At 50.4% G+C, this 26818-nt stretch overlaps 2 protein-coding genes across 2 annotated transcripts; both read right to left on the bottom strand.

The window, feature by feature from the left end:
* Positions 1–8385: 8385 nt before the first annotated feature.
* Positions 8386–11116, bottom strand: LOC104281312 (zona pellucida sperm-binding protein 3-like). Its single transcript, XM_009879260.1, is given in 10 exon segments — positions 8386–8516; positions 8701–8820; positions 9099–9244; positions 9314–9405; positions 9513–9633; positions 9709–9886; positions 9978–10081; positions 10166–10284; positions 10722–10798; positions 10801–11116. Coding segments are annotated over 10 exon segments (1404 nt in total).
* An 8250-nt stretch (positions 11117–19366) lies between these two features.
* CD276 (CD276 molecule) lies at positions 19367–26448 on the bottom strand. The gene is made up of 7 exons (XM_009879261.1): positions 26400–26448; positions 24655–25005; positions 23971–24267; positions 22844–22984; positions 21174–21215; positions 20710–20745; positions 19367–19389 (listed from the first exon to the last, which is right to left on the bottom strand). Exons 1-7 carry the CDS (start codon positions 26446–26448, stop codon positions 19367–19369), a joined length of 939 nt encoding a protein of 312 aa, XP_009877563.1.
* Between the last annotated feature and the right edge of the window lie 370 nt (positions 26449–26818).

The raw sequence follows: 26818 nt of genomic DNA on the forward strand, positions 1-26818 counted from the left end.
TAACTAGTAAAAATGATTTTGTTACATCAGTAACAATGTTATTAATGATGTTATTAATTGCACCACCAACCAAGTTATTAGTGATGTTGACTTTGCTCTTGCAGGGACAAGCTCTAGCCAGTCAGGGAGGGCCATGGGAAGTGTGATGGGGGATGCAGCCAGAGCCAGACTGGGAAAAACACCTTATCTTTCTCTTGACATCATATATTAACAAAATTAATGAGCTTTTCCCCCATAGTGTCCCAACAATGTCCCTGTTCCCCCCCCAAACCCTCCCTGCCCCCCAAAAACCATTTGGGAACACCCGAAACAACAACCAGAGAGTTGCTGGAGAGGGCAAAGAGGGCTGGAGAGGGCTTATGTTACTTCCAAGAAGCAGTGAAGAAACTATTCAGCAAATAAAATGAGGACACAGACTGGTCAGCAACCCAGAATGGCAGAATTTTGGTCATGCATCCTGCTGATTTTTGGCCAGAAAGGATGCTCAGTGGCTGCTCCAGCTGGAGTTGGGTTTTGATGAGATCTAAAGCAGAATTTTAGAGTCACATTGGAATCCTCCAGCTCTGACCCTCCCCTCAGCTCCTGTATGAGTTGACTTGAATTACAACCAGCTCTACCTGGGTGTGGTTCTTGAAGAAACTCCTCCGAGCTCACCCAACCCCTCTGGAACGTGAAATCCAGATGGTAAGTTTTCCCCGCAGAAGATGTTTCACTTCGGTGAGGGCTAAGAATAACCCCCAACTGCCTAGAGACTTCACTTCTGAGCTCGCTGACATGAAAGACAGCCATCAAAGTGGATAACAGGATATTTTCCAGCCTACGGAAGAGGTCTGGCTTGGGGTCCCGCTTTGGGAAGGCCAGTTCTGCCAGTTGGACCCCTACCATCCCTGGGAAGCCAAAACCCAAGCTGTCCCCAAACATGGATGCAGCTTTTTTGCTTAAATTTATTATGTTCACTCTCTGGGGACTGCAGCAACCTCTTCCCCATGCAGAGCTGGGCTTTAATCCCCAAAGCCCTGGCTCAGAGCAAGGCTACAACCAGCCCTGAATTTTTTACTGTCCTCCCTCATCGCTTGGGGCTGGTTCTCATTGCCTCTGGAAGACAAATGCTTTGTTTTCAAAGGGAGAGGCTGTGCCTCCTCCTGCCTCTGCTAACGTGCAGCATCTTGCCTTACTCGTTCCTCGCTGTGTCGCAGCTGAATTACTGAGATGTACCAGCGCTTTGCATGGTACTGCTTCTTTCTCGCAGCTCTTTCATCCTCCACTCCAGCTTTTGGGAGTTAAATCCATCTTGTGCCCTTGTGAAGGGCCTGTAAAGGCTCTTCCCTCCGGCCAAGGTGCTGTGCACCACAGAAGGAAAAGGAGCATCCCTCCCCTCCAAAAGCATCCTCCCTGCTTCTGTTTATCTTCAGCCTCAGAGCAAAATAACACTGTGGGGGGAGTTGGAAGAAAAGGCTGCATGGGGAGAAGGCAAAGAGCTGTGCCTCTAGCAGAGCGTCTCCACACTGCTCACAGCATCCCAAAACTGGGCACATCCCGAGCACAACCCCAGCTTCTTTCTCCCCAGGACATTATTGCAGCATCCCGTATCCCTCTCCTCCTCATGCCCCAGCCCAGGGCATCCCCAGCAGAGCAGAGAAGAAACTTCAATGGCATCTCCCTGAGCCACAGATTAGGGGACTCGATGACTTGGTGCAGTGTGAGAGATTCACCCCAACATGATTTGGCACACAAATCCCAACCAGAGCAGCTCCCCTGTTCACTCTCCTCTCTGGGTTCTGTCAACTGAGACCTCCTAGCACCCGTGGCACGAAGATGTATAAGCCAAACCCAGACAGACATGAGCCTGAAATGGGTGCTCACGAACATGGCACGTTAATTAATCCTCATTTGTACTTTGCACGTGCCAGTATGTAATTTCACAGCTTGCTGCAGGTCCCCCTACTGCAGGATGCTCCATGACCAGGGTAGCTTCTCCATACTCCTGGATGGAGCACTCGGCTGCAACCTTCCCTGTGGTTGTTAAGCCAAGGATGTGGTGGTGTTGGCTGGACACCTAAAGAAAACCTCCTGCTCTTCCAGAAGAAGGATGAAGAGCTGACAGGAGCCTTCATCCCACTCCTCGGCAAGAGGGCAAGGGTGAATGAGGGGGAAACTCAGAACTCAGTGCATCAGGCAAGGTGATGAGGATGACGCAGGTCCACAGCAAGGCAGGATGAAGTTTGGGGTCAATGGGCGTGGCTGGAGAGCAGCATCCCTGCAACACAGGGACCAATAACCCTGGGCTAAGCTTAAATGGCCTCCTGAGGTCATGGGGCAGGGTGTGGCTGAGGGTCCCAGAGCAGGGTGCCTGGGTCATTTAAAGTCCCCAGGGTGGTGGGAGGCCAGACCCAGGGTGGGGGTCTCTGCTGACATGCTGAGCATGTCACTACCTCCAGCCCAGCAAAACCTGCTTTCCACCAACCACAGCTACTGGAGCTCAACCCTCCAATACCTTGATATGGCACTTGCTACACCAATAGGAAACATATTTATTTACTACACTATCTCAACCTTATTAAATGCATTTTGCTGGGTGATGGCTGGGTGCTCTCCCACCACTGGGTGGCAGTGGGTGCACATGTGTACATGCATGCACACATGTGCCCCACACACCTGTGCCTCTATCTCGATGCCATGGTAGTCCCACCTCACATCACATCAGTGGGTGAACGCTGCCATCACTCCACACTTCATCTCTGACATGATTGACCAGGGCAGCTTCAGGCTGGCTTCATCCTGCTCTCAAGAAGGAGAATATCCCCCTCCAAAATGCAGCCAAAAAGGGCAAACTGGAGACCCAATGTTCTTCTTTCCTCCATACCTTCAAGGCAGAAGCAATCTGAGTCTTGCCTTGACCATGGGACACGGGGTGCTTGGCTGGAGCCCCTCTTATTTGCAGGACAGCACGACCCCCCCATCAAGAAGAGTCCCAGGAGCCCCTGGAGTCCCCCATGGAGTCGTGGGGTCCTGCTAAGCCTGCCGAAATGCAGCCGTGCTGGAGGAGCCCAGGAGGTACTTGTAAGACAAGGGATGACATGCTTGATGGGACTTCTTAATTAGATCTCACTAAACCAAAATGTACCGGGGCTCCCCTGGCAGAACAACGTCAGACAAAACATTAATCACGCTCCAAATAAATAATTAAAATGCTGAGGCTCTTAGAGAGGGGAGGAAAAAAAAATAAAACCAACAGAAAAAAAAAATCAAAGGCATCAGTGCCAGCCCATAATAAGGAGCACTGCTACTGGGTCCAGGGAGTGGAGCTGTGTCCCCAGGACCACCTGAGCCAGGCAGGGCCCAAGAGGTTCACTGAAGTCCCAGGAGGCATCAGGACAAGGTTTGGGACCTCATAACTTCATGCCTTGATCATGGGATTATGTCCTTATCTCAATTTTACATTAAAATGAGTCTTTTCATAATTCTGGACTCAAACAATGGATTAAGATAAATTATTTTCCCCCTGCCTGGTTTATGCAATGCTCTGGGACATCAGCCATGGTTCACCAGCCCTGGTCACCTTTAGGATGCCGGATGATGCCCAGATCTCAGGCTCCGGAAAGTGCCCAATGCAGTGTGGTAGTATCTGTTCACTCTGCACTTTGGAAACGCTTTTGGGAGAAAAAATGAAAACAAACCAAGAAACAAGAAAATGCTTGCAGAAAGAAAGCTCTCCCCCTCCATTCTCTCTTAGCCAGAGCAGAGATGAAAGCAACACAGAGCTTAAATTATGCATGGAGCCATTTGCATCATGAATGAGACAGGCACAGTCCTGTCCTTCCCAGCTCCCCAGCCATACAGGTGGGATCCTGGGAAGCCTCCTTGAAACTACATGTTCCTCATCTCAGCATCAGCCTTGGCCAAAGCCTCTGGCACAAGTTTATGGCAGGGAAAAAGATCAGAAAAGTAGTAAGAGGGGCGGCAGAGTGATGTTTCCGTCTGCATGGCCGTCAAAGGCACTTGGGTACCAGCCTTCAGAAACAAGTGTCACCTGTGCTTTGCTTTCTTCATCTTTACCTTTCCTATGATATATTTATTAAAGAACAAGCTATATTTATTTTTAAAAAATAAAGCCAGGGCTGTGGTGGGATAGGTCTGTCAAGGATTGGGCAACCCCATCACCCTTGGATGTGGCCATCAACAAATGATGCTGCTCAGCCAGAAGCATCTATAAAGCCTCACTAGCGGGCAGCATTCCTGACCTTCCTCCTCCTCCCAGCCCTTCTTCAGCACATCACGTGGGTACAAAGCTCACTAGAAATGAAGGACTCAACCAAAGACTGCTTTATTACATTAATACTCACCGGTAATGAAGCTAGCAAGCATTAAGAGCTCCAATCAAATTAGGAAAGCTATAATGAACAAGAAATAGTGCATTAATTCATTAGCAGGGAATTACACTAAATTATCTCAGCAAATACAGCAAAACTTTAATTTACCGGCAGTGTTTTCAAATGGCTTTTTCTCATTCGTCTCCATTTACACTGCAGCATGTTTTTTTTTCTGGCAGCAAAAAACATGAGAAGTGAATTAACTTCAGTTCCTTGGGGAAACACTTTTGTCTCTCAGATGGGAATAAATACCCATAAGAGATACAAGAAATTCTCCTTTTCAGCTTCTTCTTCAGCTCTGTGCAGGGAAAGTGGGTATTATTTGCAATAAACAACTATTCAGGAAACACCATTGGCAAAGGTGTAAAAACTCCACCAGCAACATCCCAAGTCTTAGAATAGTGTTCTGTTTTGCTGATCAGAAGAAGAAAAAAAAAAATAGCAATTTCCTTGAGCATATGCAAGCAGGCATTAATAATGTATATCATCAGGAAATTAGCCTTGTACATGCTTAATGTACGTATGTTGGGGCAGCAAAGTTTGATGGCCTCTTTAATGTCTAGATGCAGAGAGCTGAGAAAGGACACAACTCGTGGCATGCTGTCATGGTCTGAGAGCACCAGGACAAAAGAAAAAAAATTCTTTGGGGTTTTAAAATACTATGGGTTTTTTTCCAGACTTTTTTTTTTTTTTTCTCCTTCAGTACACACAATACTTTACCCCTGCTTCCCTCAAGCTTCCCCTGTATTGACAGGACTCAAGGAGCTGGTGACGCACATACAGCTCTGTGGTAGGAGAGCACTGCTAACATCCTCAAGCTGGGATCAAATAAATCCCTGAAACAACATCCCAGCTGCAGCAACCTGGAGGTTTCCAGCAGATCTGGAAATTTGGGAGGGTGGTGGTGGTTAAGTTATGTACCTTCATGAATCCTTTGCACCCAGATCCCTTCTGCTATAGGACAGACAGCAGTGCCATGAAGGATACAGTCCCATGGTAGGAGCTGAAGCACCTCAACTCTTGCCATGGCAGGTAGACAGGCTGCTGCTGTCTCTCCAAGATCACTCATCAAGGCACTATACCTCCAACTCCACCCACACTCCCTTGCATACCAAGCAGCTCCCCTTTATCCTGAAATCCCCATAAGCATCCCTTGATTGTTCACCCACATGGTAAATTACTTTTGTTTTAATCTGTTGCACCCCTGAAGGCCCCTTACAGCCTATCACCAACATCTCCATTCAATGGGGTGCTTATAGCAAGCTGGAGCCACATGTGAATAACTGTGATGCATCCTCATTCACCTTATTAATTCCCACAAATTGATTGTTCTGCCAGCATCTTGCAGCTTTCTAATTAAGTATTTACTCAGATGCTCATGTGTGCAAGGGAAATGAATGTTAATAAAGCCCAGAAGCAGCAGGTATGGGACTGGGGTTGATGTGGCTCACAGGTGGGGAAGAGCAAGTAAGTTGGAGCTGAGGGTCTGAGGAATTATAGCCAATAGGGTCAGATCCAACATGACTCAGAATGCCCCCCCCAAAAAAAACACCAAAAAAACCCAAAAAAAACCCACCACAACCCCACAAGTTCTTCTCCCCATACAATGTCCAGACATTTTTGATGACCTGTGACGCCAGCAGCAGCAACCAAAGGCAAAGAAGGTTCAGGCTTTGGCCATGGGTTACCTGTCAGCTCACTAGAAAGGTTTCTCTCCATCACAGCTAAAAAGACCTTAAATAAATAACTAAATTGGATGTACAGGTCAACAAGCACCATGTGAAGCCCCACACTTGGGCAGCTCAGAGCAATCCCTTTCTGCACTGCCCAGCAGCTCCTTGACTGTTCCATGCACAGAGGGCAGAAGAGCATCACAGTGAAGGAGGACTTCCATGTCCCAACTCAAAAAAAAAGTAAAAAAATAAAATCCATATTTCTTCTCTGTTTCTTAGCCTGGATGCTGAAGCCCTCAGAGGAAAGAGTACCATGCTGATGGCTTCCTCCTTAGAGCCTGGACCAAAGGAGGTGACAAGTTCACATCTTGAATTAAGATTAATAAGTGCAAAGCTTGGCTTGTTTATTAAGCTTCCCAGCACAGGAACTGGTCTTTCATAGCTCAAAGAGCTGCAACACCCAGAGGAATACAGCTCTCCAAACCCCTGCAACACAGTACAACAGTGACAAAAGCAGCAGGTTCTGCTCAGTGGCAGATTCCTTTGGAAAGCAGGAAGAAAGCGGCTTTCTGGATGAATGAGGAGCCTTAAGACAGATAGTTAGAAGAGGACAGTGCACAAGGGACTGCCTGTAAGGACAACCTCTAGCTCCCTCCCAGAGGGCACAGCTGGATCTCCATGCCCTTGGGAGGAGCATCGACACCACCTGGCCACACACTCAGGCCAGTCTCACAATGCATGTCACACTGTCAAGGTAAAAATTAAGAATAACAATAAAAAAAAAAGCTTTTAATCTTCTGTAGCTCCTTCAGGAAGGAGCTTTTGCATAAGACATGAAGGCTGACAGCTTGATCTGGGAAAATTTCGGACAAAAAAAAAAAAAGCTTACATGGCTGCCTCATTTTTCCATCTATTTATTTCAGCTCAGCTGCTTAATTAATTGAAAATAGAAGCAGCAAACATTGACCCTAAGCACACCAGCTCTGAGCTTTCACACTGAGATTGCCTGGGCAGAGGGATTCCTTCTCCACACCCTGCCTAGCCCACAGAGCCAGACCAAGCGGACTTCTCAGTATCCCTTGCAGAGCTCAGGTTTGGTCAGAATACACTCTAAGGAGAATCGGCGTCAATAGATTGCAGAGTAGCAGCCAGGGGATCACAGGTCAAGAGCTACAGGGCAGAAGAGCCATTTCCATCCTTCAGCTGTCAAATTTAGATGATGCCTCTAAGAGCAGTTTTCAGAAGATGCTAGCCAAAGGACCAAATATTCAAGAGGTGGAACTGCTGGAACTGTTGCTTTAGCTCCTTTTTACCCTTTATCCAGGGCCAAGAGCTGTTTCCTCAGCTCAGAAGAGGCTCTTGCAAGCAGAAGGTCTTTCACTTCTCCCAGCAAGAACATGAAGCATAAAGTCACTCAGACCAGAAGGAATGGAGGAGTCAAGAGGCTTAGGGATTCCCACTGCAAAGCACACAAGGGTTGCCAGCACCAAAGAACCCTCATGCTTCAAGGAATCTGACCCTCTTGCACCCAGGGTCCCACACTAGTCTCCAGGTTGGACTGTTTAGAGGGGATGGACCAGTAGCTTTCCCCCCATTGTCCCCTTTCTCTTGGCTCCACCTCCCCATCCAACAATTACTCACTATTCTCCACACAGCTGAGACCACACCAACAAGAAGCAACAACCCATCTTCAGCCTTTATCTACCTCCACCACCACATTTTTCCCAGTTCTCCCAGCAGCAGGAGCCATGCTCAGCCAGCCTCAGCACACACAAAAGTCCCAAGGTTAGATCTGCTGGCATATTCCTTAAGAGTAGTGCCTCCTCACCCAGGCTAAAACAAGTCTCAACCGCAAGCCAGGACAGAGCCGCTGTTATCACCCATGCTAAGAAAGGGCAAACAGGACTTCTAGATTCAGGAATCCATTTAGCATCTGCTAACAGCACCAATTCTTCCCTCATTTGCCTGAGAATAGGAGCCCTACCCTGTATGCAGCCAATATTTAGGATTCCTTGCTGTCAGACACAACATAGTATGTCAAGCACACAAGTGAGCCTCAACAGCAGCCCTGAGCATTTGGAAAGTACTCCTGCAGAAAGGCACCCTCCACCTCCAACTGGTGTGGTTTGGGAGGTGCTTTCATGTGGCTACACCACATCTTTAGTCCCACTGCTGGTTTGTTGGTGGCTTTCCCGAGAGCTTGTGGCCACCCCAGGAGCTGGCTTACCTGGAGGATGGTGTCCCATCCAAGCAGCCCAGAGCAAAGGATGATTGCTTGCCCTCCTCCCCACTGAGGACACCAGAAAAGAACAGAAATGTTTCTCTTTATTAGGATTGGGGTGTTACAGTGATGCTCCAGGAGGGCAGCTACACTTTCTGCAGACAAGAAACAGTCCAAGAGCCGTTAAGCTCAACACAGTGGCCGCTGTGAGCACACCAGCTTGAACCAGTATAGGAAGTCCTTCAGCAGCACCTGGAAGAGACAAGAGCCACTTACTACACATTTAATGGCTTTCCACCATCTGTCAGGGGATGAACTTGCAGGTGGCTTTGGAAAGAATACACCCAGACTGTCTTTTGCTGACTATACTAAAAAGTCTGTCCAGGTGCAGAATCATGAGGGATTTGGAAGACACACAGAAAAAAACCCCACATACCATGGGGGGTTTTCCCTGCTTGTGCAAGACCTCCCGAGGAACTCCATAATCCCTGAGGTGAATCAAGGATTAATAATGGTCCAACCAAAACTTCAGCCTCTGCTGCCCTTGAGGACCCACCTGAGAAGAGATGGAAATGAATGAGATCACAGGGGAGGCAATTCCTCCCTCACCTAGATCTTAAGGCTTACAGAAAGGTGAACCCCACAAAAGCAGCTTTCTAGTAGCTTTAAGTGTAAGGGCACACAGACACAGTGACTTGCCCAAGGACACTGGAGAGGAGCTGCATTTGTCCTCAAGATGAGATGCACTTGCTAAAGATCTTCCACAATCTTGGTCATCCCACCCTGGAGGGTCATCCTGCATTGGGCCAACATTTTGGACACACAGAGCCATACCTTGCTTGGAAGGGACGTCCCTCTTGAATCGCCTCCCTGACAATCTGGCTGGGGAGTTGGTTCTCCGGGAGTATCCTCCATACAACGGACAGTTTCCAGTCTCGCAGCAGCTGCAGATGTCTCCAGTGCCCTCCACAGGAGTCCAACTGAAATGGAATTACCTGTAAACCCTCTTCTCTATGCAGGTCCCCTCCCTAAGGGCACCAGCTACTCACAGACTGCTGGCTTTGTTGAAAGAACAGGCTTTGTTCAATGGATTTGGGGACTGGTCAGCTGAGGACACCTTCAGGTGGCAGGTGATGTAGATCTGGAAGTGAAATTAAACCAATATCCAAGGTTTAATTAAATTTGTTCACATAGAACACCACAAACTCTGAACACAGTGGGGGAGAAGGGCTGGGTATCACATCTCACCAAGTTTCTATTATCTCCTGCAAACTTGAATGCATCAAGCATGAACTGCAGTGTTTCTGGCCTCGGCCTTGGTGAAATGAAGGCTGAAGTGGTGTCATCTGATCTCCCATCCACCAAGCACCTGGGTGAGGGTCAGAAGTCAGCAACATGCCAGCCAGCTACAGCAGTACCACCCAGAGAGCTCTGAGCTCCTTACCCGCTGAGGTCAATCAAGGCATACTGGGGAAAGGAGTTCCTGTCTGGACTCAGAGTAGCAACACAGTCATCCACAAAGAGCCTTAGAGGTACATGGTTCCTAGAAACAACATCAGCTTGGAGGTGCAGGCTTTCACCCAGCTGGAAGCCGTTGGAGAGTCTCTCGGCACTCCAGTCATCTGGAAGGAAGGCAGATTCAAGATTATAAGTAGAGTCAAGCTGACAGGAGCAGGAACCCGAGGGAACAGGGACTGCTGGGTCTGCATTCACCGTTCATAAGGCGTAAGGAGAACATCAGCTTCTCCTCTGCTGACAGGGTAGAGCGAAAGGGAGCCCACGTGGGCCGGATGGCATTGCTGCTAACATTGCTCTTCCTAAATGGAAGACATGCACATTAACATAGATGCCACCATTGATTCAGGTCCATATGAGGAAAGACACAGCCCCCATTTGCTCACCTGGGATAGTGGCATTCAATAGGAACCACAGCTGCGTTGGTCCTTACAATGACCAGACTGCCAGAAGGAGTAGGTTTGTAGGACAAGCTTGTTTTGTAGATCAAAGAATCTGGGGTCATCTGGAAGGAAGATTTGGGAGAGCCAGCAAGTCAGTGAAATCAGTCAACCAGCAGCTCAGCACAGTCAGATACTCAACACTGACTGTGCTACAACACACAGGCCCATCAGCTGGAAAGGCACAGGCTGGCCTCCGCATGCCTAATCCAGCGCATGCAGGACACCATGAAGTTTTGCACTGGCAACCCAACAAGGTGCCAGCCCTGCAGAAGGTCAGTATCAAGGACTTCAACACTCAAACCAACAAGTACTCACATCAGGTGGGCAAGTGTTGTGGGACAACAGGTCTGCAGACCTTCTCCCCTAGGTGAACACCAACTCCTCTGCTGCTGATGGGGTTAGCAAGCCCCTTCCCCTACTTCCCCAGTAACAGTCACTGCAGTTTCAAGCTATGCCCACCTGGGATGGAGTAGCCCCTCACCCCAGCAATCCACCTCACCTGAAGGGTGCTGCCACACTCATGCAGTCCAGCCATGAAGGTCACGGTGCTCTCAGCAACGCTCTGGGCCACACTGAGCACAGGGTCAGGGCGAAAGCTTGAACCAGGCGTCCTGTGCCAAAGAGGTCCCTGTGCACCGTGACTACCATCTGTGCCTCCTGACATTGCACAGTCACAGGGTGCAAAGGGGCAGAAGCCTGGAGCTGGGAGACATCCACCCATGCCCAAGGAGAGGGCTGAGAGAAGGAAGGCACATGGGGTCGGCTCCAAGAAGAGTCCCCCCGGACCCTCAAGACCCCTGAGTCCCTCTGAGGGAAACCCCAGGGGCTGGAAGATGCTGCTTCAGCCAGCATCCAGCAGAAGAGAGCAACACCCAGGCTACCTCCAGACCCCATCCTGATGTCAGAATAAACCAGCTCATAAAGAAGCTGCTGTTTAGGAGCCTTTTATACCAGCACTCCCAGCAGCTCCAGCCCAGGGGGGGCATGCCCAGGGGCTGCAGGCAAAACCCCACCCAGCTAGGAGCTGCTCAGGATGATGGGACCCAGCTGGGATCATCCCTCTCTCTTGGGACACAGAGGTTGATTCCCTTGGACCTACAGCTGGGTAATGCCCTGGAGCAGTTTGTCCCCTGTCTTGCCTGATGTCTCACTATATGAAATGGAGTCAATTTTGGCCACCAACATGGCAAGGGCTTGGTCAGGCTCCTACAAGCATTTCTCCCCTGGTCTCTGCTGCTTTGTCAGCAATTTCCCAAACCCCAAGTCCTGGAGCACCACTTGAGGTAGCACACTGAGAAATGGAGAAGACTTTCACTGCAAAATCCACCTGGACTCTGGCCCATGTGCATTGGCAATCTGGCGGCGCTTGATTTCATGGATATCTGTGCTGGGTAATTGTATATCGAGTAATGAAGGCATCATAACTGGCTTATTTGCATAGAAAGCAGAGGTACAAAAGCCGATCTTCCCATAATAGCAGCTGATAAGTGAATGGCAGGCATAATCAAGAGATTAATTGGCACTCGTGTGTTAATTATGCTAATTGGCACAGCTGCTCATGTGTACAGTACGATGACTAATGGCTCTACATAGCCGAGCTGGATGAAGAGGTTAGGGGGAAGGTCACTTAAAGTTGCTTGGTGCATAGTGGAGCCCCATGAGTGGGGTCCCCTTGACATGGGGGGATGCCCTGCGCTCACTCGCTCTTCAGTGGTGCTGCTGAATAAGCTGGGAGGGGTCTTTTTGTAGCTGGAGTGGTTGTATTCACAGTAGGTTTCCAACGACGCTTTACATGGGTTCCCAGGGAAGCAGGAGTTGTTGGCTGAAGCATCTCCCTTGTAGTCTGCTAGGACATGTGGGATGGAGTTGCGGGGGGTGACTACAACCGTGATGCACCAGGAAAACTGCGACATAGTGGCTATAAGAGAAATGCGGTGGGATACCTCACATGCCTGGAGTGCCACAACTGATGACTACAAGCTCTTCAGGAGGGATATACAGGGAAGGAGGTGGTGGAGTGGCCCTGTATATTAGGGAATGTTATGAGAGCTCAGAAATCAAGTGTAGTGATGATGTGGTTGAGAGTGTTTGGATTACGGTAAGGGCCAATAAAGCTGATATTGCTGTGGGAGTCTGCTATAGACCTCCCAACCCAAGCAGTGAGGTGGATGAAGCGTCCTATAAGCAGTTGGGAGAAATCTCGTGGTCACTTGCCATTGTTCTTGCAGGGGACTTTAAGCTCTCAGGTATCTGCTGGGGATACAATGCAGTAGAGAGGGAACAATCCAGGGGGTTCCTGGAACATGTGGAGGATAACTTCCTCACACAGCTGGTAAGTGAACCCACCAGGGAATGTGCTCTGCTGGACCCTCTCTTTGTGAGCAGAGAAGGTCTTGCAGAGGACATGGCAGTTGGAGGCCAACTAGGGAACAATGACCACAAAAATATTAAGTTCTCTATTCTTAGAAATGTTAGGAGGGGGGACACGGAAACTGCCGTTTGGGACTTCTGAAGGGTAGGCTTTGATCTGTTTGAAAGGTTACTTGAATCCCTCGGGAGTCAGTTCTGAAGGGTATAGGAGTCCAGGAAGACCAGGCACTCTTTATGGAGGAAATCTTAAAGGCACAGTATCAGGCCAACCCAATGTGTCTTAAGACGAGCTGGCAGCATAGAAGACTGGCTTGGCTGAATAGAGACATTTGGCTCAAAATCAGGGAAAAAAGGAAAGTTTATGGCCTCTGGAAGAAAGGGCAGGCCACTCATAGGGAGTACAAGGATATTGTTAGGTCATGCAGGGAGATAATTAGAAGGTCCAAAGCCCAGCTAAAAATTAATCTGGCTTTGAAAGTAAAGTACAACAAAAAAAGCTTCTATAAATACATTAATAACAATGTGGTCAATGGAGTTAAATCCAGTTGGCGACTGGTCACGAGTGATGTCCCCCAAGACTCAGTACTGGGGCCACATTTTAATCAATGATCTGGGCAAGGGGATAGAGTGCAATTAGAAGGTCCAAAGCCCAGCTAAAAATTAATCTGGCTTTGAAAGTAAAGTACAACAAAAAAAGCTTCTATAAATACATTAATAACAATGTGGTCAATGGAGTTAAATCCAGTTGGCGACTGGTCACGAGTGATGTCCCCCAAGACTCAGTACTGGGGCCACATTTTAATCAATGATCTGGGCAAGGGGATAGAGTGCACCCTCAGTAAGTTTGCAGATGGCACCAAGCTGGGTGGAAGTATTGATCTGCTTGAGGGTAGGGAGGCTCTCCAGTGGGATCTAGACAGGTTGGATCGCTGGGCCAAGGCCCATCACATGAGTTTCAATAAAGCCAAAGGCTGGGTCCTGCACTTCTGCCACAACCCCCAGCAGTGCTACAGGCTTGGGGAGGAGTGGCGGGAGAGCTGCCAGGCAGAGGGGGACCTGGGGGCGTTGATGGACAATAGGAGCCAGCAGTGTGCCCAGGTGGCCAAGAAGGCCAATGGCATCCTGGCCTGGATCAGGAATGGTGTTGTTAGCAGGAGCAGGGAGGTGGTCATGCCCCTGTACTCACCTCTAGTGAGGCTGCACCTCGAGTACTGCATCCAGTTTTGGGCCCCTCATTACAAGAGGAGAGGGTACAGAGGCAACCAAGCTGGTAAAGGATTTGGAGTGTGTGTCATACAAGGAACAGCTGAGGGATCTGGGGCTGTTTAGCCTGGAGGAGACTGAGGGGAGACCTTGTCACTCTTTACAGCTCCCTGACAGGAGGTTGTAGCGAGGCGGGAGTTGGTCTGCTCTCCCTAGTGGTGAGTGACAGGACAAGGGGAAATGGACTTAAGTTGCACCAGGTTCAGGTTTGGGTTGGATATTAGGAAAAATATCTTTACTGAGAGGGTTGTCAGGCAGTGGAACAGGCTGCCCAGGGAGGTGATTGAGTCACCGTCCATGGAGGTGTTTAAGACACGGGTAGATGTTGCATTGAGGGACAGGGTTTAGTGGTGTTGATAGTGCCAGGACAATGGTTGGACTTGATGGTCTTGAAGGTCTCTTACAGCCGAAAATGTTCTATGATTCTATGATTTGCTCATAGGAGACACCGCAGCAATAAGCTGGATGAGTAGAGCTCCCACCAAGACCATGGGGATCCACCCAAATTCCCAGTGGGAACCCCTTCCCATGCATTAGGTAGTGGTTGCTGTCTCCCCAAAGCATGAATAATGCCACACACACACACACCATCCACTTCTGGCATGATCTCCGTGTCCCAGCCTTGCCCCTGATATTTTTATGAGTGATGAATAAATGATAAAACAAGAAAAACCTCTCCGGCGGCTCAAGGCCTCTTTATTAATTCATTGAGCGGCAGGGCATCTCCAAACCCAGCTCATCCTTGTGCTAGGGTGGTATCTTTTAACTTGTAAGCTGGGCTTGCTTGGGGGGGTCCTTCAGCCATAGGCAATGAGGAGGAGGGGAGGTGATGCTCGTGTTGGCCACAGCCTCATCACTCAGCCTGGCAGCTGGACACGGCACGAAAGGTCCAGGGGTTGATTCTCCCAACTCCCTTCAAACTCTATGTGGAACCAGGTCTAGGCGGATAGGTGCCTGCATCCCATGTACCCTTTATTCTCTTCCAAAGGGAGAGCTGTAGCTCATCTAGAAATCCAACGAGCTGCATACAGCTCCAGCCCTGCGTCTCATGCTAGCACATCCCAGAGTTTCTCTGCTCAAAGGTGGGTTTCTCACACCTTGCAATAGCTCCAGCCAAAGGCTGTCAGGTAGAAAAACTGGGAGTGGGATGGTGGGAAATAAATTCGAGCATCTGAGATGGAAGATTCACTGGTCTTAAAAGCCTGAACCTGTTGGGTGAGGAATAGCTTTTATTCTCTTACAGGTGTAAAAGTGATCAATAGGCACCAAAATCCCCACCTCATCCACCACCTCCCGGCTCTCACGCTGCAGTGAGTGCTGCATCCATCACTGTAATATGTATTTAAGAGCTCTGAAGCAATGGCCCTTTCTGCCTGCAGAGTCCTTTGACTGTAGATTTCCTCCAGGTATGAAGGACACTGGGGGTCCTGTTAGCCCCTTCCCAGGGCTAACAGGACGCTCAGGGTCTTTACATACACACTATCCATGCTCCTTCGAAAGCTTTCGGTTGAACAGGACAAGACCCACAGTGGAAGCATTTGATCCTTGCTGCAGGAAGCAACATCACATCCTCCTTTTGGGATAGGTTTCCTCCCTGAATTTTTCATCTTTGCACACAGCCTGACCACCTGAGATGAGAAAAACATCCTTTCCTCTGTGAGGCACAGAGACTAACTGCAGTGTCAGCACGTTTTCTCTAGATGGCTCATCCAAAGGCATCCGTTTATTTGCCAGGGTGCTTCTTCACTGGAGTGTTAAATACTGTATTAATAGAGGAAATTGAATGCTTCTCTGGCAATATTTAAGCAACATCACCTTACCTGAGACACCACATGCTTCTCCAAGGCTCATTAAACAACACCAACCTCTCCTCGCTGAGAAAATGATGCTGTCACCGAGCTGGCTCAGATCCTGCTTCCAAAAGCATTGCCGGAGGGGAGGTTGCCTCACCACAATCGTAAAATGCCACTGAAATGTCACCCAACGGTAAAATGACACGGAAACGTCACCCCAATCCCCTCGTCCCCACGCTGTGCTTTTGGCTGCGCATCCCCAAGGGCATCTTGCTTGGCTAACACGGGGAAAATAGGGGAACTGGAGGTTGACGATGACATCGCTCATTAATTTTCCTGCTGGAGACAACTTCTTCATGCCAGGACAGAAGTTTTTAAGCAACATTGCTGTTTCGTTTCAAATCTCTCTTAAACGACTTGTGAGTCACCGCGATAAATACCCCCTGCTCTTGCTTTCTGCTTCAGATCCCTTATAACTGTTGATGGATAAATTGCTTGAGTTACCAGGATAAATCACGCAGGATAGCCAAATCTGTAATTAAAATATCTCTCAATCCCTCCATTAACTCTGACTTAGTGGGACCAGATGCACTGCTGCTGCGTGGAATAACCCGCTTGGGATTTGACTCCAAGAAATAGGTCCTGTGAGGGAGAAATTGGCTCTGAAAGTGCCAACTCCACGTGATTCCCTTGGGAACACCACAATGCTCTTCATCCCCCATCAAAAAGATTTGGGTACCAGGATGGATGGCATAAGTGGAGTTTTTCACAGCTATTTTTTGGCCAAAAAGGAGCTCAGTGTGCCAGCACTTTGCATTGGCTCTGGCTTGCCCATAGAAAGCAAATTCCTCGAGCAGAGCTGACATGGAGCTGGGTGGTTTCGCCATCCCAGTTGTTGCAATGGGAGGAAACAAAAGGCAAATAAACCACTGTTTTTTCACAACAAATTCTGGATTTTTAGAACAATTTAATTTTATTTTTTTTAATGTTGCCTCCCAGGAAAAGCTACAGGCAGAAGTAGAAAGTGATTTTTAAAACTTCCTCTCCCCAAGATGAACTCCACCTCAGGCACACAGCCCTGGCCTCAGGGCCTTGCTCCTTGCCTTCATCAGCCAAGCGGCAAGAAGATCCAGCCCTGGGGCTGTTCCTGAGCTCTGCTTTCCCTGGGAAAGTCAGATATTACATTTGCAGTGTCCTTAAAATCAGACAGCAGCTCAGCCAGGTTGCTCTGAGCTTTCCAGCAGAATTCTTGGCTGGGCTGGCAATTTTGAGGGGAAGAATTGGGCATTTGGGGGCAGAGTAGCAGTTAGATCCTACCCATCCCAGTGAAAGGCACATCACCCCGTAGGACCACATAGAAAATGCTGCTTCCTACACATCCTTCATCTCTGGAAAGTGACACTGACCTACAATGCAAGGCAGGAGCACCCATGGGTGCCAGGCAGCTCTTGGGTCTGATCCATCCTTGCAGGGTTTCCAGAGCATCCTTGCTGCCTGCAGGGATGTGGCCCCACTCCATGAACTGGGGCAGGACAAGGGGACAACAGGGGCATCATTCATCCCACCCCATCATCCAACCCACGAGGTCCTCGGCAAGAACCAGCAACAAAGCTCAGCACCTTTATCCTCCCCCCCAGAATTAGTTCAATAAAAGAAGCAGGAGCCCTTTATTTATTATTGATGGGGAGAATCCAGCTGCCATCGATCGGTGCTCGGGAGAGACTCGCCTCAGTGCTTTCTAAAATAACCTGCCAAATGCAATGTTTTGGTTGTTGTTTTTTTTTACCTATCAAGGGGGTTTGAATGAACTCACCTGCTCCCAGGAGGGACGAGAGCAAACACAAGTAAGCTCTGCCCAAAGAAATGCCCCAAAAGCTCCAAGCTGGAGGAGACTGAGATGCTGGCACCATCTCAGGACCATTACAGATGTCCTGGATGTGAGGACAACTCATTTCGCTGCCCTCCAAGGAGCTGGAGGTGGTTAATGGTTTCATTCCCTCAGCTTAGTGTCTGGGTGCTAAACAATACTAACGGTACCTCCTGGCACCTCATTAAAAATTGGGCCAGTACTTAATTCAGGCTGTAGATCAAACCCTCTGAATGAAATCACCATCCATCCCCTCCCTAATCCAAGTTTGATACCAGCACTTTTTCCCTTGTCTCGCTTTTAGAAATATTTTTCTATTGGAATACAGAGCCTGGCCTTGTGCCTGGGGAAAGACAGCTAAAAATAATCCTCTGTGGGTGATTTCAGAAGGTCCTATCCCCAACAGCCCCCATCAGACCCTGTTCGCAGCCCACTGCTGGGATTAACCAGCCTGAATTCTGGAGTGACCTCAGATGGATGACCATGTCCCTTGAGGATTTTGCTCTTCATTCTGCTGCTAGAGGTGATAAAATATGGAAAACTAAAACACAGAAAGCATCTCCCCACCATGGGAATCGTTTTCTCCCCATGTAAGGTGATGGGTGAGGGCAGCATGGTGCAAGGTGCTGGGGTGGCAGCAGGGGACTAAGGAACACATGGGGATGAGCTGAAAAGGGGAACATAAAGGTTTTGCTCTGGAAATTTTGATAGTTAAAATGCAAAAGCTGTATCATGGAGACAATGCTGACTCTGGAAAGCATTGTTCAAAATAATCCTCAAATTTATTGGTCAATGCACAAAACTCTCCTTCAGATTCTGGATTTTAAATAATGGCCAAAACCAGCAGAAAAGTCATCAAGGGGCACAGCGGGGACTTCTCTACCCACCAGCACAGGACCAGGGACACACCACTCTGTTTCACCCCCATGGACTCTGCAGGTACCCAGCAGTGGAGGTAGAACCGCCAGGGCACACACAGGGTCAAAGAACCCGATCCCATGGGAAACGTGAGGGATCGACCCCACGCAACAGCCAGCTTCATCCCCATCACTGTTTTAGCCCCCAACGCGTCAGCTTTGTCACCGTGGGGGAGGCGAGGGGGGCTTCACCAGACCAGCAGGTGTCCCCCCCCAAGCTGTCTTTCAACCTCACCCCCCTAAAAAATCCCCTCAGGTTAACTTGAGGCAGGGGATAACTGTCCTGAAGGGATTTTGCATTTAAGGCAAAAATAAAAGTCCACTAGGAACCACAGTGGTGAAATGTGAAAAAATAACGGTTCCCATCTGTCCCTGGAGCGGGGCATCCATCACGAGCACTAGCTCTGTCTTCCCACACCTGGGGGTCCCATAGGTCCCACCCGTCTTCCTGGAGCCTCCGGAGCTCCATCGGTCACTTCTGGGGACTTTGCTGAGTCCATCACCCCTCTCAAGGCCTCTGGGCTTGGAAAAGGCAGTGAAATTTCTCTTGGAAGGCACCTGGAAGGTGTCTGGCTCAGCTGCGGCGACACGGGAACAGGCACAGAGGGTGCCAGGGGGAATGGTTCAACCCTGGTTGCTCTCAGCCCCACGGTGGGATGGACAGATGGACAGGGAAGAGCCTCCGCCCCACATAGTCTGTCCTCGGGAAGGATGCATCAGTCTTTGGGGCTTGCTGGGGATAAAGAGATGCAGCTTCTCTCCAGCCCCAGGGCACCCCAAAGACATGGCCAGGGAAGAAGGAGGGTGATGGGGCCCAGAATGAGAGGTGGCAGCAGGTCTGTGCCCTCCCAAGGGGACAGAGAGACCATCCCCACTGGGGACATCTCGGCTGGTCCAGGGCACAGGGTGGTGCTTGGGGGTGTCCCAGCTCCTGTCAATCAATTTCTTGCTCGTTATCTGGGGAGAAAAAAAAAACGAAAACCCACATAAAACTGAATCAAAATTGACAAAGACACTAAAAAAGAATAATAACTACAGGTCCAAATTAATGAGTTAATTTGGTTGCTGGTAGCTCTGGGCTCTCCTCGTCCTGGAAAACTGGGATGCCCACTCCCAGCCTCAGGCAAATACGACCAGACACATATAGGTGTGTTTCTACCATTCCATCCATCCCTCTGGCTAGAAACCCACATCCTGCAGCCAGCAAATGCTGGGAGATGTTATTACTCAAGTTTCATTTCTGGTGTAAAAGAGGTTGAGGAGCAAGCAGGAGACAGGGTTAAGCAAACAGGCTGCACTGTGGATGAAAAGCCAAGGGGCTGGGAAGCTGAATGAGGGCTTCAATGGCTTGCGAGGGGAAGATAAGAGCAGGAAGGAGGAAAAAAAAGAAGTGGAAAAGCAGAGGCGGCTGATGCTTTGCTGAAAGTGTGAAAGGGAAGGGAGAAAAGGCTCTTATAAACCTGTTGTGGTGGGGGAGGGGAGAGAAATGGCACCAGAGAAAAAAACAGGGCTGTTAATCAAAGAGGAAGGGAGGGTTAAATTAGCAGCGATTCGCCAGCAGTGGAGGCCAAGCCTCTGCCTTTAATAAGAAAGGAAGTAAATCTTTGGATGAGGATGAGGACGGGGAGGAACAAGGCTGGAAAGTGCAGGAGCTTATCACTGGGCTGGGATGAGTGATGAGCTGTTGGCAGCATCAAGCTGGGAAGTTGGGAGAAGATACTGAAAGGCAGGAACAGGCGCTGGGACTCCTAATTTTCATGAATTTCCACCAGAAATTCAGCATCAGGCTGCTGCTGGGGAATTCTGCATGGGAAGAATTCTGCTCATGCTTCCTTCTCTGCAATGTGAGGCCCAACCCCATAAATTCCTCTACTCTTAGCAAGTCTACGGCAGCACTCAAAAAAAGACCCAAATGCCTCACAATGACCCAGGTTGGTAGCAGGAGGCTTTTCTTGGCCTCAAGGTGCCCAAGAAAAAGAAGGATAAGAGAAGAAACACCACGTTGGTCGCATTGTTTCACCCCTGCTGGGAGATATGAGTGGCAGCCAGAGCAAGCACAGCCACAATTGGAGTGGAAATGGGTGCTAGGAAATGATTAATTTGGGAAAATTTGACAGAAAACTGGGGGGAAAAAAATTAAAAGAAAACCACAACATGATGGAGATGCAATAGACGCTTTACACTCAGATCTGAGAATCATCTCCAGCGTGCTTTGGAAGAAACCTTCACCACGAGCCAGCTCATGGTCCTACGCCACGGCCTGACAAACGCACTCACCATTTTTGCCCTCCATGCTCTTCAGTGGCTGCAGAGCTGCAAAAAGCAAATCAACATACGGTCAGACGTGCAGGACGAGGCAGGTTGCAAAGGAATGCCTCCCCAAAAGAAAGAGCCAAGAGCCACATTTTGGAGAACCCACACCAATAATCACACCCACCAATTTCCATCGCAAACCAAGCCCCGGTCCCTAAATCTCCAGCAGCAGCGAAAAAGCCGGCATTCCAAGCGGGCTTGCTCCTGTGCCAGCAGATAACAGCAATCACTGGGCATGTAATTAACCCATTTGTTGACAGCAAAGTGCTTTTTTATTAAGAGATAGGGTGGCTTATCAGGGAGCTGCCAGCCCAAGAGTGTGGAGGAGGCTGAGCACCAATGGAAGATGTGAAGCGCACCGGGGACAGTGACACAAGCACGGGCTATAATGCACCCATGTAAGCCATAAGCAAACATCATGCACCCACCTGTCTTGGGCTCTTCCCCTTCCTCACCCTGCTCCTCCGTCCCTGCAAATGAACAAGCCAGACAGTGTGAAGGGTCTGCTGGGCTCCAGCCCAGCACTGATCCTGATCTCCACCCTCCTTGTGTTTGGTGGATGCCCCTTGGATCATTGTTGTCCCCAGCTCCTCCTGCACATCCCAGGGGCTGCTCAGAACCAGGTACTGGTGATGCTGGAAGGGAGGAGGTGACTGGTACCTACCTGCATCCAGCACCTCCAGTTCAGCACCCCACAGTATAGGGTGGCGTGGTATTTCCCCCAGCACAAGGCACATTGCCTATGAGCAAAGCAGAAATAGCCACAGCTCCGGGCTGCACAGCACAGCCGCTCGCCTCCCTATTTATAGCACAGCCACCATCTGGAGCAGTGCTCAGCGAGGGGCTTAGCAGGGAGACTACGGATCCCCCAACGCCTCCAGGATACCCCGGCAGCACTGAGGGATGAGCATCCCCTTCTCGCTCTCCAGGCTGACAACCCTGTCATGGAGCCTGGCAGCTTTGTACCCCACAGATAAAGACCTGCCACAATGCTGTTTCCTAGCAAGAAAGATCAGCAAAAAAATCACTAATCCTGCCTCCCATGGCTGCCAGGCTCCCAAGCAGGGTCTCTGTCCGGTTTTGGATGACCTAGAGGCACAGCCAAAGGTTATTGCTAAGGGTGTGCAGCCATCAGTGCAAAACACTATGGGCTGAGAGCTGTGTCCTGATGCTAAAGGACTGAGGTCAGCTGGCCTGGGGCCACAGCTGAGTGTCACAGCACTGCAAATCCCCTGGCCGAAAATACTCTGTTACAGAGGGGGAAAAAGCACAACATATTTTTACATATATATATATGTATCTCCTGCAGACAATCCCTTGGGGTCTGCTGGGGGAAAACTCTCTCGGTCCCGACTGCTGGGGACACCTGACAAGCCAGACATCATGGTGGCATCGGCACTCACATCCTCCACGGCAAAGAGGAGGAGAGAAGTGGGAGCCCCCAGGGAGGAAGGCCGCAGGCCCCAGCCTGGCAACACAGTGCTGGCAGGGAAAAGCTTTGGCAGAGCAAATGCCTTGGGAGGCAGCAAGAGAAAACAAACAGGGAGCGCCAGCAAAGCTGCTTCTGCAGCCATTTTTGGAGCACGGCAGCTTTTTTATAGCAACAAAGGCCCCCTTTTGTGCAAACACCTCTCTGCAACAAATTTTTTTTGTTTGTAAAAAAACAAGCAGGAGATGGATAAAAAAGGAAGAGCATCTCTCTCATGCTATTTCCATGTGTCAAAGCGCTCGGCATTTCCAGGGTGGCAAGTGCTAGAGGCATCTTCTCAGAGATGCTCCACGCATGCCCAGTTGTGGGTATCAGACATGCAGACGATTCTCAGAGCTGGAAGGTGAAAGGCAGAGACATGATGAGTGGCAGCAAAACCAGGTCCACGTTTGAAAGCGCCTCCTGGAGCGATGCACGCAGCCAGCACGGGCTCTCTGGTACGGATCTCTTGGTGCCCGCTAACCCCAGCAGCTCTGAGCATCCCTTCATCCTTTGAAAGATGTCACCACCAAGACAAACCCAGGCCAGTTAAAATGTGCCCCAGCTACCCCCATCCATCACCCTCTGCCAAAACCCATCCCATTTTCAGGGGAGTAGGTACCACATTACCTGCGTTTTCCTCCTCTTCCTCAATGCTCTGCCGGATTTTCTTCTGGCACACGTATAGCAGGACAGCCAGCAGCCCCACAACGCAGATGGCAAGTCCCACCGTCACCCAGAGAGCCACAGCAGGAAAGGCGAGGTGTTGACCTTGTAGGGGAAGGAAAGAGAAATATCACCACAGTGAGCATTGCTGCCCGAATGAAGGGGACACATAACTGGCATCCAGGACTCCGCAACAGCAGAGGCACATCCCCACGGAGGGAGTCAGTGGCACAGGGGGTGGCCTTGCAAGTAAACCCATCAGTGGCTCTAATTATGGCCTCCCTCAGCAGGTCTGGATCCAGTCAGGGAAGCAGCAGCTTGAGTCACTCCCTAAAATACTTTGTTAACCTTTAAATAATTGCACTAATGAATTCAAATGGCAGGCTGCCCCTTCACCGGCTAAAGAGCTCAAAAGAAGCATTAGATGATGCTGCACCTGCTCCCTTTCCCCTCTCATCTTACACCATGGCGCTGGAAAGGATGAGGACACCTTCGCTAGGGTCTGTGAAGGTCTGGCAGGTACCTCGAGGGCTTTGGGAACACCTCCTGGAGTGTTAGCAATCCAATTTTTCCTCATAATATTTCTTCTTCAAATAAATCTCACCCCAAACCCTGCCCTCTCCACAGGTGTCACCCCAAGGCTGAACACTTGCTCATGTGCTCGGCAGCCCATTCAAAGGCTGCCCGTGCCCCCAACAAGCAGCAAGGTTTCCTGCAAGAATTTCGCACATTCAGCCAAAAGATTTATGCTCCACCAGGAAGCCACCTTCCTAACCCTGCAAGTGCCATAACAGGGATAATTTAATTAATGCTACTGGGGAGTGCACAAGGTTATAAATTGCTTTGGAAGGGCAGCAGGAGGATCTCAGACAGATTAAGAACTAAGGGCACTGGTGGGGGTTGACAGGAGAGGACAGCACAGCCTCAAGTCACCCTTGTAGGTCCACAGGGAGAGAGGCAGAGTGGAGACACGGGGTAGCAGCCTCTGTCCAAACTGCAGCCTCATACCAGCTCCTATGAAGAAAACTAACCCTACCCCAACCAAAACCATCACACCCTCCTTCCCCCGATTTTGGCCCTCATTGGCTCACCCGTGATGGTGACAGAAGCTTGGGTGTCCTCCTGCAGCACTGGGTTTCGCACCAGGCAGGAGTAGGTGCTACTGGGCTCCAACAGCACCTGAAGGACGCTGCGCACATCAAAGAGACCTTCCTCGTTGGCCACTTGGGATGTGGTAATGTTTTCTGTGATGTTGCTGCCCTGGCTGTCCTGCCAGAGGACACTGGCCTCGGGGTAGCCACCAGAAGCGTGGCAAGTCACAGCTGCTAGATCTCCTGGCCTCAAGTCCTTGTTGGGCTCCAGGTGCATATTGGGCTTGGAGTAGGGAGCTGGAAGGGAGAAGCCAGCCAGCATGACACGATGCAAAAAACAAAAGGACTAGAATCTGGAGCAACCTGATGAGATTGGGCAAGCCTCAGGACAGACTCTTCCAGGCAATAAGACCAACCAGCTGAAGCCTGGCTCATTTATGGCCATGCTTCCAGGTGGCCTCTCATCTGAGAGACCCTCCACCATGGCAGGGAAGGGACAGCATCCCCCATCAGCAATAATTTTAGGAAGATGCAGCTGGTCAGTCTCTAATAGAGGGAAGAATTACTGGGGAGACCACGGCAAGGGTGCAGAGAGTAGAAGGCTGATGAAGAACCAGCAGCACAGTGAAGAATCCTCCTCTTTGGAGGATACGTACAAGGACACCTCAGCTCTCCATCACTCACCTGCTACCTGCAACGTCACAGCCGCGCTGTTGTAGTCCCGGACCCGGACAAAGCAGGTGAAGCTGCCCTCATCCGAGATCTCCACACGTCGAAGGAGCAATGAGACGTTGCCCCGAGCCAGCTGGTCGTAGAAGAGGGCCGTACGGTTGGCATAGCCCCCACCCTGGTCTGCCAGTTGGTCTCGGCCACCGGAGAAGCTGTGGACCAAACGCTTGGTGTCTGTCAGATGCCAGATGAGGCTCAGGTCTTTGAGGCTGAAGTTGGCCTCGGGGGAGAAGGAGCAGCGCAGGGTGGCATCTCGGCCAAAAAGAGCCACCACAGGCTCATCCGGGACTTGAATCTCCATGGCACCTGTGGGAGGGTGGCAAAGGCAAAAGCACATGGTGGTGAGATCCTGCAGGAGCACCTCCTTAATTCTCCATCTGAATAACATCTAAGCAAATCAAGGGATGCCCATGGGAGGGACCTGTGGGCAAGTGGCATCTCAGGACCCTCCTCAGCACTGACCCCCAGCCAAGTCCACCCTGCCATCACAGAGACAGCCCCACATCCAGCGTCAAATCTGTGGCACCACTGCCTTCAAGGACAGCCGCGACCAAGGGCACCCAAAGCTGCATCCCCTGGGACACACAGCCCGGTTTCTCCTCATGAGGGGAGGTGGTCAGTGGATGACAGCAGTGGGGACACAAAGTCGTGTCCCTAGAAGGTGCCAGCTCTGGGTAGCACCGTGGCCAGGCTGGCAGCACTAGATGGCACCAGTGCTCCAGCACAATGCCAACTGCAAGATGCCAACCTCACCATAGTGCCACCACGGCTCAACGCCAACCACGGCAGGATGCCAACACCACCGCTGTGTCAGAGAGCGATGCCAAGCGTGCCAGGGCTGCCGGACCCCCCGCACTCAGAGCTGGCCACAGTGTCTGTTGGCAGCGAGCAGCAACATCCCCCAAAGCAGACCCAGGGCTGTGCTTCATTCATCAGTTTCCCCAACTCCAACACGGGGAGGAAAAGGGGAGAAATCTCCTCTCAGACCAATGATCCGCTTTATATTCTGACTTCAACACCACTGCAGAACACAGCAAAACTGTCACCCACAGCTCCCTGGGAACAAGGACAGCAACAAGACACTAAATGTTCAGCAAGGGTCCAAGTGGGAGGATGAGCCACTGCAGGAAGGAGTTGGGCTGGAAGAGACGTGCCAGGGGCCGCAGACGGGCAGACAGGCAGGAGAAGAGAGCTCGGGCAGCCTGCCTGGCTCTTTGGCAGACTTGACAGTGTCATATCTCCCTCCAGCTAATAATAAATGCCAGCGGGTTTTAGGAACATTACCCAGCCTGGCCGGAACTGCTGCTGAGCATCCCAAATGGATTCAGGCCCGACAACTCTCGCAGGCTGCGGTGCTGCAGCCTTGGCAGGGGTGGACAGGAGCTGCAGCACATGGGGACAGACCCATGGAAGTCAAAAACCTTCAGGATTTAGCTCTCCTATAGCTTTGCCATTCAGCCGTAGCATGCGGGAGGCGGTGCTCCCTGCTACAAGGGTGGCCCACGCGCACCCGAAGCCATCACACCCACAGTGATGCCCTGGGCAGCTGGATGACCACAAAACTAGGAGAAGCACATTGTGAGGGCTGCTACCAGGAACTGCAGGTCCAAGGTAGCTTTGGCAGGACGAGCATGGCAATCGGGACATCTGCTTAGGGGTGGTGACAAGTCAACCCAACCACTCCCCCTAGTCCCACTCACCTGCCAAGCTGAGCACCAGCGCTCCCAGGGCAAGCAGCAGGCACAGCATCCTCAACAAGAGCACAACCAAGGTAGGAAAGCAGAAGAAAGCACTTTCCCAGGTGTCGTCACGGGAAGTCTCCTCTCTCACAGCACGTGCCCTGAACTGGGGAAAAAAAATAAAAAATAAGAAGAAAATCCTAAGATGGTGCTGGGAACCAGGCAGAGAGAGCAGGAGAGGTTAAGAGACCGGCACTCCCCAGGCATCAGGATCCCATGCCGGCTGCCACGCAGCAACCGGTGTACCCACCCCATTGTAAAATGCAGGAGGGGGGTTGCCTTCAGCCTGGCATCGGTCAAGCAACCAGTGCACCTCCTGCACTGGGGACGTGACCAACCCGGAGGCAGTTGTTGTTCCAGAGGCGCTGGCCGGTGCCCCA

Source organism: Apaloderma vittatum, unplaced genomic scaffold (assembly GCF_000703405.1).
Source record: "Apaloderma vittatum isolate BGI_N311 unplaced genomic scaffold, ASM70340v1 scaffold6172, whole genome shotgun sequence".
NCBI classification, from domain to species: Eukaryota; Metazoa; Chordata; class Aves; order Trogoniformes; family Trogonidae; genus Apaloderma; species Apaloderma vittatum.

Coding starts and splice junctions, on each gene's coding strand:
- CD276 (XM_009879261.1), bottom strand. CDS start 26,448: ATGCTGTGCCTGCTGCTTGCCCTGGGAGCGCTGGTGCTCAGCTTGGCA. Junction 24,268..24,654: donor TGTGACGTTGCAGGTAGCAG/GTGAGTGATGGA, acceptor TCTCCCTTCCAG/CTCCCTACTCCAAGCCCAAT. Junction 20,746..21,173: donor AGGGGAAGAGCCCAAGACAG/GTGGGTGCATGA, acceptor TGCTTTTTGCAG/CTCTGCAGCCACTGAAGAGC.